The sequence below is a fragment of the Cololabis saira genome, chromosome 24 (assembly GCF_033807715.1).
Source record: "Cololabis saira isolate AMF1-May2022 chromosome 24, fColSai1.1, whole genome shotgun sequence".
In the NCBI taxonomy this organism is placed as follows: domain Eukaryota; kingdom Metazoa; phylum Chordata; class Actinopteri; order Beloniformes; family Belonidae; genus Cololabis; species Cololabis saira.
The window spans coordinates 6,930,290-6,949,055 of NC_084610.1; the positions used below are offsets into that span (position 1 = coordinate 6,930,290).

An 18,766-nucleotide genomic window follows, 5' to 3' on the forward strand; every position below is an offset into this window, starting at 1 on the left:
GCAAAAAAAGCTTGTTTTTAAGACATTCAAGGCCTGTTTAAAATAGGGATTAGATGCCATAATAGGTCCCCTTTATGGCATCTAATAATATGGCATTATTAGATGCCATAATAGGTCCCACCAGCGAGCGGTAAAGCTCAGCCTGGCTGGGTCAGGTTCAGTTTGGACTGGTAGACCCTCATGGAGCCGGCGTATGGTCTGGTGTCCCTCCCATTCACAACCATTTCCACTGGTACAGACTGTACCGAACCAGTCACAGTGAAGCTGGAGACGACTCCCACACTCTACCCAGAGACATGTCTCCAGAATCCCTAACAACACACTGAATAAACAAGCTTTGCCTGCAGAAGCAGCAGCGTTCTTACTTCTGCTACACCTCTCATTCGTGAAATTGCCTTCAGATTACTGAGTCAAATGTAGTTTTCTCAAAGCATAAATATTGGCAAGCTGTTTTCAAGATTAATGTGCCTGAACAGCAACAACATGTGAGCGGTGTTTGGTATTTTGAAGGTCCATCTGTTGTTTCTACTATGAATCAGAATCACATGCCAACAGCGCTTGTTTTCCGTTCTGTCACATTAATAATACAACAAAGCTGTTTCAGCTCACCACTCGTGCATTGTGGACTTTTTCTTTCCTTTGATCCCAACCTGAAAGTGGGCCTCCATGTACGTTTAGCTCTCCGTAGAGCTGACGACTAAGGTCCAGCCTCTGAGGGCTTAGGAGTGTTTTCTTGTGCCAGATGAAAGTTTGGCTTCCATATGAGTTTTTAAATCATGTCGAAATGTACTGCATTTTTCATGGAAGGAGACTCAATCTTGTTTGTGCTTTTGCCACATGCAGACTATTACAGCTCAGCTCTTTAGTTTACATGTGAAACCGCTAAACTCAACACTCACGCTGGATTTATAAATACAGTCCAGTTCTTGGGATAAAAGTCATGTGTAATACTGGTCAGACATTCCTCTCTTACAACTCATCTTTACTGTGTCTGAGTGTCTGTTACTAAGGCAACAAGGGAGGGTTTTTTTTAGTTTATTTTGTTTTGGTCATTTACATTTTAAGATGTTTGCATATACATACTGTATATGTACAGTATACACACAGGTATAAATATTATATATATGTACACATTTCCTTTTTTTTTTTTTTTTTTTTTTGACCAAAAAGGTATAGGCTGAAGCCTCATGGCTTATTTTGCCTATACTTTTCAACAAAAGGCAGACTTCAGAAACAAAAGATACTAATAAGAAGAAAACGAAACGCATAATCATAATACTAGACAGGTAAGCTTAGGTTATTTGACACTTCCAAAACCAACTTCTGATATACTTAAAAGATCTGTTATTTATAGAGCCACCCAACAATGGAACACATTACCTGCAAATATGAAAAGTATCAAAAGCAAATATTTATTCAAAAGATTTATTAAACAAAAATTTATGAGTGAGACCACACAGTTAGAATAATCAATGTTTTTGTACATGATGCTTGACAAATGTTTCTCTATTTTTATATCTCTATTTTTATATTATTGCCATTTTTAATGTACTTAGATTTAGACTGACAAGTGTCAGTTTATTTTGTATGTTGTATTGTATGTTTATGTGATGTTTTATGTGGACCCCAGGAAGATTAGCAACCACGACAGTGGAAGCTAATGGGGATCCGAATAAAGAATAAAGAAACGAACGAACAAAACAAAGAAAATAAACAAAGAAGAGAAGAAAATAAATGCGCTCACTCACGATTGAGGACAGCTGCAGGAGGAAAGTTGCATAATTTAGACAATAATTTATATTTGTGTTCTATATTTATCCATTATTTTAGATTTATAATTTTTTTTAAATTTGTAAATTGAGCTACTTTTTTTTAGTTCCTCATCCAGGCGGTTCCACAGTTTCAACCCTTCGATACTGATACACCTTGACATTTTTCTTTGTTCTTGGCCATTTCTGCTCAAAAATGCCATAGCCCCTTAGGTTTTGCCTGCTTTCTCTCACCTGGAACAACTCCAGGATACAGCGTGGGAGCATCAGGTTGTGTGCCTTGTACATTGTTATTGCTGTCTTGAATTTGATTAAATCTTATAATTTTACAGTGTTTGACCGGATGAAAAGTGGATTTGTTGGTGCGTAGTATTCAGCATGGTTTTTTTGGAGTAGAAATATTGGATTTATATTTGTTTGATAGTTGTTCCCCCATATTTCCACACAGTAACTGTCTGATGTGTGGAAGTACGAGGGAACAATACAGTAGATACAGTGAGTTCTGGTCCAAATTTGCTTTCATTTTGTACAGTATAGCTATTGTTTTGGATCATTTTGATCTTAAGTTATTAATGCGAGGTTTCCAGTTTAGTTTGCTGTCAATTATGATGCCCAGAAATGTGTTTTCATGCACTTGATCGATTTCAACACCGTCAAACTAAAAGGGTAAAAATCATCGATGGGGAAACCCAGGTTGAGGCACCTGCCTGAGAAGACGACCCAAGAAGAGGAACATTTCTCCCTCATTTTCCCTGTTAACAGCAGCTACTGCCCTCTTTCATGTGGTGGGAAGGCGTGCACTTGAACTTTTTTTAAAAAACCTCATAAATGTTTTCCTTGGGTGGTACTGCTCAGTCCTGAGCTCCCACACCCTCCACCTCCCCCCGCCTTTGTTTTCCCACTGTCACTTTTCCATCCACCCACCGAGTGAGTCCATCCGTGAAACAGCTGGACGGCCTCCTGTCCACACTCGCTGCCACGTTCCTGTGCGATTCACCCTGAAGGGGGAATATAACACCCTGGTGTTGAGAGGGCACCAGGGATCAGACTGTGTTTATGTGTCTGCTGTCTGAGGGATCTCCACTGTCATGTGCCTTCAAGGCAAATCCCTCAGCCTGACCTGCCAACCTGACATTCCAGGATGCTTCAGATCGTATCTGTGTGTCTGCATGTGTCATTTGGAATCAGAAAACTTTAGATCAACATCATAATTACCATATTTCAAGTGAATGTTTTCATTCAGCTTTCATTTTTTAATCTCGCAGTCCTTCAAGAGCATCGCGGGGAAAGATGAGGCGTTCCCAGAGTCTGTTAAGACCCTGATCTCCACCCACTACGATCCGGTCTACAGGTTTCACCAAGGATTCCTCAAAGAAACGGAGCAACGCCTGGCGCAGTGGTATGTCCTCGGGCTCAAATGTGCTTACTGCTGCAGTGGCTTGCAAGGGCGTAGACACAAATTAAGACCAGGTTATGTAAATTTCAAAGCGTTTCAAATCCTTTTGACTCCTGTAAACCCTTCCCTCCGCAGCAGCCATCAGATCAAAAGTTCTGTCTGACAGCTTTTATGTTTTCCATATATTAATAAGAAATCCCGCTCTGTTCTTGAGAAAGCTGTCAGATGAAAAAGCACCTTAAAATTCTGTATCAGAACTTTTCAAAATGAACATGCAGCTACTTTAACGTGTTGTGGAAATGGGTTCAGAGTAATGATGACAAGGAAGGCATTCCAGCTGTTAAAGGTAGCGTAAGGCATTTCTTGATGCTCTCACACATGTTGATATTTGAAACAAAACACAAAGCTTGCCCCCCCCCCCCCTCCATTCCTCCAAGAATGGGAGGGAGGAGCAAGAAAACGTGTCCCATCATGACCTCTTTCCAGCCTCCCCCTACTTAAGGTACACAGATATAAACCCTCCAGCTGCTCTGAATTATGACCTTGCTTTCAAGCACAGAGGGGGTTTAATCGTGGTTTCGGCTTGTGTTACAGCCAGCGGGATGGGAAAACTTTCACTTTTAGAGACGTGAGAAAGCTGAGAGAAGAGGATAAATGCTTCTCCCCATCACTTATGGCCTTTGAGCACAAAATGAGGATTTTATCTTGACGTTGTCTCACTTGTCTGACCAAAACATCAGTGTGTTTGCCTCTCCACCTGGGTGGGACCTCGTGTGGCAAATGACAATCAAGTGAAATATGATCTCAGCTGTACAGTTATAACTAAAACGCAACTAAGCATAAAAAAAAAATCTGAACAAATCAGGAGAAAGTGGATAGTTTGCGATCACAGTTTTTAACAATTTTCTTGGCATTCAATGACTTTGAAATATTCAGTCCATATAATATTTGCAGTAGGAATGGGTGATATTTTACCGTTCACGATAAACCGTCAAAAAAATTCCCCACGGTAAGAGTTTGTATCTCGTGGTAAAAACGATAAATTCCTGTTGACGATGTTTTTGTGTAAAGCTGATTTATGGTTCTGCGTTAAATCCAAGCACAACGGGAAGGAAGGAAGGAAGGAAGGAAGGAAGGAAGGAAGGAAGGAAGGAAGGAAGGAAGGAAGGAAGGAAGGAAGGAAGGAAGGAAGGAAGGAAGGAAGGAAGGAAGGAAGGAAGGAAGGAAGGAAGGAAGGAAGGAAGGAAGGAAGGAAGGAAGGAAGGAAGGAAGGAAGGAAGGAAGGAAGGAAGGAAGGAAGGAAGGAAGGAAGGAAGGAAGGAAGGAAGGAAGGAAGGAAGGAAGGAAGGAAGGAAGGAAGGAAGGAAGGAAGGAAGGAAGGAAGGAAGGAAGGAAGGAAGGAAGGAAGGAAGGAAGGAAGGAAGGAAGGAAGGAAGGAAGGAAGGAAGGAAGGAAGGAAGGAAGGAAGGAAGGAAGGAAGGAAGGAAGGAAGGAAGGAAGGAAGGAAGGAAGGAAGGAAGGAAGGAAGGAAGGAAGGAAGGAAGGAAGGAAGGAAGGAAGGAAGGAAGGAAGGAAGGAAGGAAGGAAGGAAGGAAGGAAGGAAGGAAGGAAGGAAGGAAGGAAGGAAGGAAGGAAGGAAGGAAGGAAGGAAGGAAGGAAGGAAGGAAGGAAGGAAGGAAGGAAGGAAGGAAGGAAGGAAGGAAGGAAGGAAGGAAGGAAGGAAGGAAGGAAGGAAGGAAGGAAATGAGCCAGAAAGAAGGATAAATTCCCGTTGATGATGTTTTTGTGTAACAAACATGGCAGATCTGAGAGCGAGATAGATTTAGAGTTAAAAAGATGGAATTGAATTGGTATTTTTTTTATCGTTATCGGGATAAATGCCAGAAATTATCGTGATACATTTTTTAGTCCATACCGCCCATCCCTAATTTGCAGGGTTTATAAAAACAAGGGAACCGTTTCACGTTAACAGGGTTGAAGAGGTTAAGTGGGATTACTGAATGTAAACGAAATACATTCGACAGAAAGATAATAAGCATCTTCAGACCAGATTAGTGCTGCTGCTGTTGTGTAACTAACAGCCCCGGGGCTCGAGATCTCAGACAAAAGCAAAGAATTTAGCTCTAGTATAATGTTTCTAAATTCACATCCTTTTTCCAATCATCTGTTTTAATCCAAAACATGTTTAAACATGATTTAGAAGCCAGATTTGGGGGCCAATCAAGGAGAAACTGAGCTGCTTGTAATTTATACGCTAATTTCTAGTTTCCAGACACAATTAATGAAAACATAAACCCAAATATATGACCTAGGTCTAATTTATAGGTATAACTTCCAATCTGCTTGCTCATTCCTGCAACAACGGCTAGGAGGAAGGTTTCTATGGTTAAGTGAGCAGAATTGATGGAAAAATTGAGAGTTCCTCAGACTTGTGTGAGAACCTCGGCTCTGGCCTGACATCTAGTGGTGGAGGAATGTTACTGTACATCATTTTCAGACAAATCTCCTCTCTTCCATGTTGTGTCTCGTAGGGAGGGTCGTTCCAACGCCCACATTAAAGGAGATTATCAACGAGTTGGTGACATTTTACTGAAGAACATTCAGGGTCTCAGGGTAACTGTGCAACATTCCTACTTGCATCATTTAGTGTTCGCTGTTGGCAAAAGATTTCAGTTGCAGATGTAACCGGTGACTCTGTTGAACCTGCAGCAATTGACGGTTCATCTCCAGAAGCATTCAGAGTGCTTGGTGGAACTGGAACGGGCCTGTAGGTAGGTGGCAGAATACAAATCCCGTGTAAGGAAATGGCAAGCGTTATCAGCCAAGTTATCCAAATTCAAGCAACATCTTGAAGAGAAGAACTCCGTCTGTCCTCAGGTCCAATCGGAAGGTGGAGACCTTGTGGCGAGAGTTTGAGCAGCAGAGGGTTTGCTACCTCCCCCTCTACATCTTCTTCCTCAGGCCTCTGCACCGCCTGCTGCACTACAAACTCATCCTGGAGAGGCTCTGCAAGCACTACCCCCCCACCCACGAAGACTTCAGGGACTCCAGAGGTGCTTGTTTGGGCCCATCTTGTTTTTGTTTTTCGCTAAAACGTTCCTTCATCATATCTCTGGTGTCTGTAACTTTGATCCTCTCCAAACTCCTCCCCAGCGGCTCTAGCTGACATCTCAGAAATGGTGCTGCAGCTTCAGGGAACGATGATGAAAATGGAAAACTTCCAGAAGCTTTTAGAGCTGAAAAAGGATCTGACCGGCATCGACAACCTCGTCATCCCTGGGAGGGTTAGACTCTTATGTTTTTTTTTTCCAGCCTGAGAGTAGTGACTCATCCTGGGCATTGAGAGCGCTTGACTACTTCTCTCTACTGTTCTCATGTCCTGTTTCTGTTTGACTTGCAGGAGTTCATCAGGCTTGGTTGCCTCAGCAAACTCTCAGGGAAAGGCCTTCAGCAGAGAATGTTCTTTCTGGTATGACGTTGGACCTTTTTTTTATGCTGATCACGTCCAAAAAAGAAAAGAGAGAAATCTAACTCGTCATTTAATTGTCTTTCTTTCAGTTTAGTGATTCCTTGGTGTACACAAGTCGAGGGATGACTCCGTCCAACCAGTTTAAGGTTCATGGCCAGCTGCCTCTCTACGGCATGACAGTACGTAATCATTTCCTTCCCTTTTGGCACAGCTGCAAAAATTAATTTCTTACAAGTGGCATAGCATGAAATTCAATGCCCAGGAGGAATTACAGCAGTTACATGTCTCAATTGTCAAACGATCACAAAATCGTTTCAAAAGGAAAAGAGATGCCCTGTCCTGAGTTTGACGTGAATGGTGACTTTTAGTTCAACAAATCCCTATCGCTTTTATAATATTGTGTTTTAAAGATGAATATTCTCCCATAATTAATGAAAGGAGAATTCAGAACAAGTTTATGACTATTTGTGACCATGGCATACTGCTAATGCTCTCATAGTTCTGGAAATCCTTATGCATTTTAACAAAATCTATACAATTTATTTTCATTTCTGCAAATCCTGTTTTTGCTTTTGCTTTTGGTTCTTCAAATCCAGTTCAGCATTTTTTTCCCACGTCAGTTGTTCCTTGTGTACCTTAATTGTGTAAATGCTGAGTCATGCTGAAACCTTTTTCTTTTTGAAAATGCTTGTGTATTTTGTTGGAAAGGCCAGACGGCTCACGAGAATGAGCAGATGCATCATTTACAGAAGCCCTCGTCATTAACGTGGTTTCAGGTTTGAATCCTGGTGTGGCTGTTTCAGCAGGGCTCAGCATTCACACCTGCATTTTCAAAGGAAAAGCAGCCCTTGTAGTTTTTAAAGGGTTCAACGTATCTGTCTTCATTACGTGTCTCCTACTGATGGGTTTCTTGCAGATCAGAGAAAGCGAGGATGAGTGGGGAGTCCCTCATTCGTTCACGTTGTTTGGCCAGCGCCAGTCTGTGGTTGTGGCTGCCAGGTACTCAGAAACCTCCGTACAAGCTCACTGTTTCAAGAGGGGGGAATCTATTGTTTTGTCCACCATGAATGAAATTTACAAGCTTATTAAAAACACTCAGTCTTGGTGGCTCATAGGGCTGGCCGATATATCGAGATTTTAATATATATCGATATATTTTCAAACGCGATATGGTACGAGACAATATCGTTTACCGGTATATCGATTTAAAAAAAAAAAAAAAAAAAAAAAAATTATGATTTTGATATAGCTTATTTTGTGACAAATTGACTTGAATGTTTTATTTGTGATTTGCACAAATGTTTTGTTATTTGCACAACTGTCAACCTCAGTGGAAAAGTCTGCCTTTTACTGTCTACATTGTATTAATTGTACAGTGTATTTTAATTTAATTGTTATGCAGGAAAGGGATATTTGTTTTATTCAAGAAGCATTTTATTCTATATATGCAGGCAGTTTATTTTTATTTCATTTGTGTTATACATTTTGATATTGTGCAGACCTCTGTTAATAAAGGAACCTGTGTGACATTTGGCACGAGGCTTTGTATTAAAACTGACTGTTTTTTTAAGCTGAAGCTAACAGAGATGCTATGCTATAATGCTTTGGGGGAAACCCCAATTAAGGCACAGAAAAAATATCGATATATATCGAGTATCACCATTCAGCTAAAAAATATCGAGATATGACTTTTGGTCCATATCGCCCAGCCCTAGTGGCTCATTCACCTTTTTAATTTCACCATTCACCACATTTCACCATACAGACATAATACGGATACACAGGTTGCAGGAATTATCATTTTATCATCCATAAAACAGTTAATTTGCTGAGCCAGTGAAGTTGATGCCTCTGTCGTGTCCGTGTGCAGCTGTGCGTCAGAGATGGAGCGGTGGGTGGAGGACATCAGGATGGCCATTGACCTGGCGGAGCAGAGCAGCAGCCCCAGCGCTGACCTGCTCTCCACCAGCCCGTCTGACAACAGTAAGCAGTCTCCCTTAGACTACTGAATCTTTAGCAGGATTTAAGCTGCTCAAGCCCAAACGCCTGATGCCCTAATCTGCCAACATCTACATGACTAGATGACCAGATTTTTCTTCTTTAATCTCTCTGTTTTTTAAACCACGCAGAGGCTTTCAGCGTGACACGAATAATCTCAGTGTTCAGTCACCAGCTGTCCACTCCCCTGTCTTTTTCTTCCCTTTTCCCCCCTCTTTTGTTTCTTCAAACACACTGTGAAGTGTTCAGCGAGGACTCCACCTGGTGACCTTCAGTTTGACACAGCTTTTGTCTCAGTTAAATCCCCTGTTGTGCACTTCTTTTTTTTTAACTCGCACAGTGCAAGTATTACCTTACAAGTGACAACAAAAGGGTATTTTTCTCCTTTCTGTGGACCGAACTTTATTGAGATGGCTTTGATCTTTACTTTCACCGAGTTCTTTTGTTCTTTATCAGAGGAGCTCCCCTGTTTCCTTTGATTATACCTGACCTTTCAAGGTAGAGTTGATTTTTAACGATTCAAGTCTGAGGAATTAGTAAGAGTTTGATCAAACCGGCTCTTGCATAATGGAAATTCCTGCCTCCCGGGAGCAAACGGTTAAAATATTTGTTTGTCTATGGAGTATGATGCTTCTCAGGAAGTTGCAGAGCTTGTTTCTCTGGGGTTCGGCACTAGTGTGATCCCTCAGTCAACAGACAGGTTTTCACTAGTGGCGGTTACGCGATTAATGGTTTGTCAGCTGTCTTGGATATTTCGGTGCACTTCAGCAAGTTTTTCAAGAAATTTCCATTTACCGTACCAATTCAGTCTGCTGACGGTCGAGTTTCCTGTTTTTACGACACCTGTGTGGTCCATCTGCTTCACGTTTGGGTGTTCGGAGGTGCTCCTCTGCATCCCGGGTTTAACAAGTATGGGTTTCCACCATGCATTTGATATTTGTTCAGTTTTAGACTGACTGTTATGATGATGTAAAAATCCCAGTAGAGCAGCAGTTTCTTATTTACACAGAGCAGCTCATTTGATGTCACACTTTGATGCCTGCTTGCACCTCCAGACTACTTTTATTAGATGGTCAGGAGTGTAAACTTTCATTAGGAGCCAAAATGGCATTAAACTCAGGCGGTTTTGAGTGAGAACAGATACAGGTAATGCTTATGCAGCAAAGTAGCATTTAATATTTGCACTTAGTCTACTCAGAAATGTCAAAAGATGCAAAAGAAGGAGAGTTCAAGGCCTCTGTCTCCTATTTTTTTTACTAATATGACAGCACTGATTCAGTTCTATGGAAGCAGAGGACATAAACTCTCCACTTTTTGCATCTATTGACAACGGACATCGGTATTGGACGTGTACTATTATTAGAACCAATAATGTGCTTGTAATAGAAGCACCATGTCTGTCCTTGTCGCGGTTCTTTCTACTAATCACGATGTTTGTCTCACCTGTGGTATCCCAGAGCTCTCAGAGGACGGCGCTGAGCAGGAGTCGGAGGAAGAGCTCTGCGGCTCGCGCTCGTCCCTGGAACGTCAGGGTCACCGTGGCAACACTACGGTGCACGTCTGCTGGCACCGCAACACCAGCGTGTCCATGGTGGACTTCAGCATTGCTGTGGAGGTAACTCCTTGTGTTTGTAACTCTTTGTCTTTGTAACTCGTCTTTTCTCCCCACATAGTTAAATCATCTGATCGTGTGTGCTGGTTTTACCTCGTCTGTCCTGCTCATCTTCCCTACAGATAAAAAGACAATTGTTTGCAAAGACATTTGTCTGTCTTTGTTTTATTATTTTGCAGTTTCTGCCCTCTCCATATTCTTCCATTTGTTTCTAACGAGTCCATCTATTAATGTATTTGCCCCTTAGAGGCCTTTTCTCTCAGTTTTCTGTCTTTCCTTGAAGTGAACATGCAGCCTGTGCTTTAGTGACACCTGCTGGATATAAGCGGCACTGCAGTGGCAGTGAATTATTCTTTAAGTGAAATGTCTTTTCTCATAGTCTAGTGGAGAAGAGTGAAACAAATGATAGTATTTTAAGTGAAAGCTCTCGCTTGTAAGCGTAATAGCTTTCACTTTCTCTCTGACTTTTTTACACCTCCCATGTGTTTCCAGAACCAGCTCTCAGGTAACCTGCTGAGGAAGTTCAAGAACAGCAATGGATGGCAGAAACTCTGGGTGGTCTTCACTAACTTCAGCCTCTTCTTCTACAAGTCACACCAGGTCAGAGCTGGAGGCACGTGCCAGAATTTATAGCATGTCCAACGAGATGAGACACAAAGCTGAAGGTAGTTTTTTGTTGTGACTTGTCTGGCTGTAGGATGAATACCCTCTGGCCAGCCTCCCTCTGCTGGGATACTCCGTCACCGTGCCAGCCGAGTCGGAGAACATCCACAAAGATTACGTATTTAAACTCCACTTTAAATCTCACGTGTACTACTTCAGATCAGAGAGCGAGTACACGTTTGAAAGGTGGGTATTTATTGAAGTGGATACAGTAAGCTCCATGACTGTATCCTCCTCCAAACAAAAACAATGTTTGCATTTCTAATATTTGATACGATCTGAAATATAAGCACGTCAAGAGGAATACACTGATTCTCTAAGTCTTTTATCCACAATGCATATTTGTATATGACTAATAAAATCTGTTTTCTAATCATTTGTGATGCTCCAGGTGGATGGAGGTGATCCGCAGCGCGACCTGCTCCACCAGCCGGTCCCTGCCTGGCACCAGGAAAGACCTCTATTGATGAAACCTTTTTTTTCACTTTATCATCATCCACTTTGCTCTGACACTCACCTCGGTGAAGATCTGGACTTCATGCTGCACAAATAAGAAAGACTTGAGGAATTGTGTTGCACGCTGAAGCCACTCAGACACTAATTAATACTTCTGAATTCACACACACACGCACACACACACACCTGCACTCAGAGGTCCACCCGATCACACACTCTCTGCACTTCTGCTGTCTGAGGGGTTTTTCTCAGATTTTTTTAAATGCCAAACTGGAACTTGCTGGCAGTGTTCTTCACTTGTATTTTATTTTAATTTCCTCTTTATTTCAAGCTGCTCGCGTGCACACACCACCGGTTTACTTTAAGAATATTTGTAACGGCTTTTCTCTTCATTTCAACCTGCAGCGAAGTTGTCCTGGAGCAGATTTGATAAAGGATACGTGGAAGGATGTGTAAAAGATGTGTGCAGCATCTTTTACTAAATGTGATGCCAGTTTGGACAGTTAGAACCCACGTTTTCTTTTTTGTAATGCGCCTTTTTGTACAGTATTTTTGATACACTGTGAAACATTTTGTTTTTTTTCCCCCTCGTTTGTCTGGTTCGAGGGGACAGATGTATTTCTAAACACTTGAGACCTGCTTCCAAAGCCAACAGAGATTATGATGATTGATCACCAATTATCTTCTCCTCTTCCAGCTCTCTGGATCTTACTATTTTAATTAAAAATGAGAAACGATCGTGTTGATATCAGAAATAAATTAGAATAATCAGCAGTGATGTCAGTGTTTGTGTGTGTGTTGGGGGAGGGGGTTAACCTCATTATGATTATGAAACCCTTGAATGGTTAGAATAACATTTCAAATGCAATAATAAGATCTAAAATGGATTAGATTTTGTGATAAATTGGTTCAATTAATAAGACACTATAATCACAGATGGGAGGTTTTACAGAAAGAGGAAGTCACGGTAGCTTGTCCTGGTGAATGATTTATGTCCTGGCTGAGAATGAGTTAATTTTCTTGACCCTGATACACACTTTTTCTTTCTAGTTTACAAAGCCAGTGGTCACGGGACGGGCAGCGAGCGGATGGTGAGCAGATATTAAGTGAATACAGGTAACAGGGGATTCACTTATGATCTCCTATTTCCTGGATTGGAAATAGTGCATAATTACTTACCCTTTAGGCCAGTGGTTCCCAACCTGGGATCCGGCCCCCCCCCTGGGGGGGTGCCAGAGATTTCTGGGGGGGCGCAAAACTTTGTCTGCTTTGAAATTATGCAGTTGTAAAAATTATATTTGCAAATGAGACATTCATAAAACATTGTTAGGAATAATTTATGAATGTCTTGAATATTTTTTGTGTTTTTTATACACTGATGACAAACAGGAAATTATTTCAGTCCTTATTATTATATCATTACTCAACATTTAATCTACTCCAAAAGGTTGTTATAGGAAAAATGTTAAAAATGTTGGTCTCATATTAAAAGAGACATTTTTCAGAAATATTTTTATTTCCTTTTATGTCCTTTTATGCCTATTTTATACATTGGTGACATTGGAGACAAACAAAGTCATATGTATACAGAGTAAACCAAAGAGAAATGTATCAAAAAAACATAATTAATGTAAATTTTTTCAATTAAAGACTATTTTGGTGCTAGTACGTACGGGTCGGGGGGCCCAGCTGGTCTTAGACACAAGTAGGGGGGGCTCCAAGGAAAAAAGGTTGGGAACCACTGCTTTAGCCCATAGTCGTTTTGAAAGCCCTTTATGATGGATCTATGTCATGGTGAAAGGAGAAAAAAATTAATGCCAATTAAATCTGCACTTAAAAAGATTACTGAAAAATCCTGAAGTTGTATCTACTCATTAAACTTCCACAAACCTTTTTTTTTTTTTCAGCAGTAACTTGTCAGGATTCACTTGGATGCCCATCAGCATGCCTTCGTGTGTGTTTGGGGGGGATAATAGTAATAAAATGGTGCATCAGGCAGATGTTTCTTATGTGGTACAAAATTTTATTATCTCCCGCAGATGAGGCCTTACCCAGAAAAAGTTGTTTAAAAAAAAAACAAAAAAAGGCAGAATGAATTTGCATTAAAACTGTAATCCTGTAAAAGAGTTAGACATATTTAATGACCTATAAAGAATTACACCTCTTGATTAATGTCGCTCATCTCCTTTGCAATCAGTAAAGTTCAGATTTTATTATTCTCTCTACAGTTCATTAATTGCAAAACTGGATTTGGTTCAAATTTGTCCTAAACATCAGCACATCTGTAGTAGATCATGTTCAGACGCACCACCAGTTAATATAACCCTCAATAAACCAACAAAGTCGTTTTGACAACATAAAATCTAAAAACATGAAAGGTTTGTAGAGTTTATCGACAAGCTGCTGGATAGCATTACATTTTACGATGAGACGATGTATTGAACATTAAAGGCAATAAAAGACCTTCCAATGAATGTCACATTAGGCTATAAAAATGCTATTTTCAAAACAAAGTTAAAGTAAATTAAGAAGATGTCATATAACATTAATTTTTATATGGTTTCAGTGAACAGTAACTAAATTTTCCCACAGTAATTGTCGGTAATATACGTAGAAAAAACCCATCAGATCACTGTATCTCCAAGGCTGGTTTTTTGTCAGATGGGAAACAAGCAATTTATATTTATCCCAACGTCAGACATTAATACAAGTGCACGTCTTCACATGACAATCCATGATTAACAGTTTAGTGGAGTAGTAATCATTAGGAGTGATTCTTTTCTCAAAAATAAAGTTCATACTATAGTATTTACAGCATTATAGAAACGTCATGGACTGGCTTTAATTCTTTAACTATGTAAAAGTTATTTGTGTCCAGGTAAGTACAGTGCAATAAACTCCCTTTTTTGCCATCAAATGTCATCGACCTAAAGCCACCAATAATAATTCTGACCACATGGGGGCAGCATAATCACAGCAATGTTCCTTTTGTTATGTTAAACACTAAAAATGGACCTCGAGAAGGGACAAAGTGGTATTACAAGATGTGCCGGACCCTCCCCACTCATTGGCTGTGTCCAAAATCCCATACTTCCACCCTAATGAGTAGCAAAAACAGTATGTGAGATTTTTTAGTGCGTCCGAAACATTAGTACGTACTCAATAGTATGTACTATCCATACTCATTCCGGAGAAATGTATTAGTGTGGATTGATGGACACTAGCTAAGCAGAAACTTCCCACAATGCAATGCAGTGGTGTTTGGTTGCTAAGTGATACGTATAATATTAAGTATAATAATATTATTATATAATAATATTATAATATTCGTATATAATAATATTATATAATGTCATCTTGTTTCGGTCAGGATAAACGGGAAAGAGCGGAGCGCTGCTACTGCTGCTGTGACACGTCACGTGTGCGCTCTGAATAGTACATCTGAATTAATGCACACTACTGATATTTACTCAAAAGTGTGCCGAACTTAAGTATACTTTTTAGTATATACTGTTTAGTATGGCATTTCGGCCGCACCGATTGACCAGTATTGTCAGTGGACCTTGTGTCCACACAGTAGATCTATATGCCCTCATGTGGTCAGAACTGGTACAGATGGTACAATGTAGAAGGGCTTTGATGTTTTATATAATTTGAGGAAATTATGCAGAATATTACTTGGAATCAGATGTAAAACTCTTTTATTCTGACTTGTCTTCATCAGTCTCGTGCTTCTCTGGTCGCGTATTGGAGGTTGTGATCTCCGTAGCAGTCGTAGCTCTCGTAGCTGGGCAGCGACGGCCAGTCCGGCTGATATGTTGTAGTGCTGTACACGAATGCCTCTGTGATGCTTCCAGGTGAGGGCCGGTCCTCTCCATCCATCTTCCTGGCCCACTCCTTCACCTCCACTTCCACTGTAGTCCGTTGGTACATTGTGGGAATGCTTTCAAAGTCGTCAAGAAATTTCAGCATCTGGTTGTCTACTTCGTAGATCTCTCCATGGACTCTGTGACCCTGCCCGGGAAGGTTGAGGAGGAAAGGGATGTTGTATTTGCCGGCGATCACTAGCGGGAATTTGTGCTTGGTGAACGCAGAGGCGATGAACTCTGCCTTTCCGTTGTTGATGTCAAACATACGGAAGTAGTTGGGTTGTCCCTTCTTGAGCGTACCATAAACAAAAACACGAGCCATGAGGATGGAAGACACCTGTAAAACCAAAAAACATGAAAATCTACACATTAATTGGCACCTATGCTTGAGACTAACCTGGCCTGTTTTCATTTGTAGCCATCTGATTTAAAACATCTGTGTTGTAATTTGAAAAAAAAATCAGTTTATAAAGTCGAATATTCCAATTTTTATTTTTCTTACATACATGCAAGATTTTATTTTTTCATTCTGGGTTTTGTTTTTTGTTTTGAAAAAAAACATTCTGAAAATTTCTTTCAAATTTGCATTTTAATAGTCATTGAATGAGGCCTCTTTTTTGTAAGAATTTGCAGCTTTTAAAGTTTGGAAATTAGTTTTCTCTTGCAAATGTGTGAGTTTATGAAGTCAAAAATTCAGATTCAGATTTTAAAGCCATTCATAAAGATATTTTTTCATATTTGCTGATTTTAAAGTTACAATTTCTGTTTCATTTCTTAAATGCGCAACTTTAATAAATGAAAAATTATTTTCTGTTTTTTTTTTTCGAATTTACCATCCATCCCTGCTATACTATCTATTGCTTTATTACTCATTAATACGCTGTTGTGCCAGCTCAGTGAGAATCAACAAGTTACGTAATTGTAAGGTAGTTAGGTTTATTTTGTTTAGATTTACATATTTAGTTTTAGATGACAACAAACTTCTTGCCTTATGTTGTCTTAAATTGCAATAATAATGATATGCTACAGGTCATCTTAAACTCCTCCATAACACAAAGTAGGGGTCCTATAAGTATAATTTTGCACAAAAAAAGCTAGACAGCCCTGCATAATTACAGAATGACCTGCAGTAACTGAAGCTCTCTAGACTTGTTATTGCAAAGTACAGCAGGTTACATCAACATCAACTCAATGATTAATGATTATCTGAGATTTAAAAAAAAGGTTTGACGGAAAGCGGTATCGCCTTATTGTGGGCAAAGTCTTTAAAAATCAGACAACCGACGGCGACAACTACCTGCAGGAGTGAAGAGGAAAATCACGTGACGATGTCACGTGATCTGAGCGAGGTGAGACACCACCGCCGTTACTAACGCATAAACAAACGTATACAGTAGAATAACCACGCGTGATATAATTTATGATGATGCGAACGGTTTTTACAAGTACACCTTCGTACTAATGAATGTGTGCGTGCAGTGGTTTTACCTTGGACGAGGGAAACTCGAGGACACGTCTGCCGGTAAAGTGCTGCAAGGGAGCTGCGCTGAATCCGTCTCACGCATGCGCAGCAGCAAATCCGGGTTCCTGACAAAATAAAAATGTTAATAATTATTATTATTATTAATTAATTCGTCCATTTTCTATACCCTATTAATCCTACACACGTACATTATTTTCACCATCTGTTAATTAAAGATTGGGTTTGGAGGGAGGACTGAAAAGTAAAAGGAAACAAAACAAAACTTAGGCATAGCAACCAAAACAACGTATGACCATTCAGTGTTCAGTGTTGTCAATGTTGTTTTAGATAAAGGTTTTCAGTTTCATTCAAGAACTCAGGGTCATAACTGTGGAATCAGTAAATGCACCAGTAAAATCAATCAATAAAAAAAAAAAAAAAAAAATGATGAAGATTAGTGTTGTGGTATTATTCGTGTGACAGATGGATCTCATAGAAATATAGATAGATGAAGTTGTCTCAGCCATCGTTCTTGATCTGATCTATTAGGGGCTGTTGTGATGATAAACTATATCATCTTATTTTTACTTTATCTGATACTAAGGAGTGATTTGTTTGTTTTCTTTGTGCCTGGGTGTCTTTCACTATTAGACTTGACTCATTTTAGTGCATTGTGGCCAATAAAGAGATCTTATGCAAGAAGTATATTGTGAAAACTCAGTGTCCTCTCTCATTTTATTATAGGTACAGACAGAATGATTCTTGAACTTGTTTTTTTCTTCACAGTTTTTTTTTAAAACCTTTTTAATAGTTGCAATGAGCAGAGGTGATGTTTATTCGGACTTTTCGTATTCATTGTTTTTTTCCTCCCTTAAAACTTAAAAGCACACACACACGCACAGATATTTTTTTATAAAATTTTACAAACTAAAAAAAAAGCCTACTGTATGAACTGATAAAATGGCATTACATTTGTTCCATTCTGGCGGTCATGGAAATAAAACTACCAAAACAGTATTTTTATGCAGTTTATTTCGTTTGTACTTCCTGCGTCAGCTCAGGAAGTTTAACCTGCCACAGCAGCTGCTGACCACCTTCTACTCTGACATCATCCAGTCTGCACTTCCATCACTGTCTGGTTCGGACAATTGCAATGTGCAGAGAGGATAACTGTGACTAACCTCCCATCTATCCAGGACCTGTACCGGTCCAGGACCAGGAACCGGGCAGGTAGCATCTCTGCAGACCCCTCACACCAGGACAGTCTGGTTGAACTCCTCCCTCTGGACAGATCTACAGAGCTCTGTACGCCAAAACCTCCAGACACAGAGACAGTTTCTTCCCCCAAGCTGTTGCTCTGAGGAACTCTCATCACTCATAGTCTCAGAATAATAATACTAGTAATAGTAATAATAACACAATCATATGCTGTAACAATGCACCTTTCAATAACCATGACTACCTCATACAGCTGCACCTTTCACTTTTTTTTTTAAATTGTATTTATGTTAATAGGAGCCATTTGTCTATTCAATAGACAAATGGCTCCTATTAACATAGATACAATAGACACTATTGTATCTATGTTAATAGGAGCCATTTGTCTATTTACTGTACAGTGAGCGAAATAACCAGAGTCAAATTCCCTGTCTGGCATGTTCAAACTTGGCCAATAAACCTGATTCTGATTCTGATCATACCTGTCAAGTCTCCTCTTTTGGCCGGGAACTACCGTATTTTACCCCTCTTTGCCGCCGTCGCCCCGTATTAGTATTTTTCAGAAAATTTCCCTTTTTATAATATAATAATTTGTAAAAAGCATTCCTGTGCCTCTCCAAACTGAATTGTCACCGGCCTTGCAAGAACTGCCACCTGATGTATCCTGGTTATCGCGAGGTTAGTGGCAACAACGGGAACAAACTTGGAAGTAAAAATCAGAGATGGATGGATGTAACCAGAGAGGAGACATTTCTGCCAAAAAAGCAAAGACTTCGTTTAAATATATCTAAAAATGTGATACCAAATTCACTTCCCTAAAGAGGAGCAGGTGGGGCAGAGAGCCACATGACTTA

At 40.1% G+C, this 18,766-nt stretch overlaps 2 protein-coding genes across 2 annotated transcripts in view; one reads left to right on the forward strand and one right to left on the reverse strand.

Moving 5' to 3' along the window:
- The window catches only part of LOC133425345 (FERM, ARHGEF and pleckstrin domain-containing protein 1-like), a 67,090-nt gene extending 54,605 nt beyond the window's left edge, over nucleotides 1-12,485 (forward strand). The window contains exons 16-28 of the mRNA XM_061716146.1: nucleotides 3,035-3,168; nucleotides 5,697-5,778; nucleotides 5,875-5,936; nucleotides 6,043-6,218; nucleotides 6,319-6,449; nucleotides 6,566-6,634; nucleotides 6,724-6,813; nucleotides 7,551-7,633; nucleotides 8,505-8,617; nucleotides 10,090-10,247; nucleotides 10,737-10,844; nucleotides 10,942-11,093; nucleotides 11,299-12,485. Coding sequence (XP_061572130.1) covers nucleotides 3,035-3,168; nucleotides 5,697-5,778; nucleotides 5,875-5,936; nucleotides 6,043-6,218; nucleotides 6,319-6,449; nucleotides 6,566-6,634; nucleotides 6,724-6,813; nucleotides 7,551-7,633; nucleotides 8,505-8,617; nucleotides 10,090-10,247; nucleotides 10,737-10,844; nucleotides 10,942-11,093; nucleotides 11,299-11,374 — 1,434 coding nt within the window. The 3' untranslated portion in view covers nucleotides 11,375-12,485. The remainder of the gene's footprint in view (nucleotides 1-3,034; nucleotides 3,169-5,696; nucleotides 5,779-5,874; nucleotides 5,937-6,042; nucleotides 6,219-6,318; nucleotides 6,450-6,565; nucleotides 6,635-6,723; nucleotides 6,814-7,550; nucleotides 7,634-8,504; nucleotides 8,618-10,089; nucleotides 10,248-10,736; nucleotides 10,845-10,941; nucleotides 11,094-11,298) is intronic.
- Nucleotides 12,486-15,047: 2,562 nt separating this feature from the next.
- LOC133425008 (gamma-glutamylaminecyclotransferase-like) lies at nucleotides 15,048-16,783 on the reverse strand. Its single transcript, XM_061715646.1, has 2 exons — nucleotides 16,721-16,783; nucleotides 15,048-15,569 (listed from the first exon to the last, which is right to left on the reverse strand). Exon 2 carries the CDS (start codon nucleotides 15,552-15,554, stop codon nucleotides 15,084-15,086), a length of 471 nt encoding a protein of 156 aa, XP_061571630.1. The 5' UTR covers nucleotides 15,555-15,569; nucleotides 16,721-16,783; the 3' UTR covers nucleotides 15,048-15,083.
- Nucleotides 16,784-18,766: the final 1,983 nt, after the last annotated feature.

Bases quoted from the DNA above. Each gene is read 5' to 3' on its own strand.
- LOC133425008 (XM_061715646.1), bottom strand. From the start codon at position 15,554: ATGGCTCGTGTTTTTGTTTATGGTACGCTCAAGAAGGGACAACCCAAC.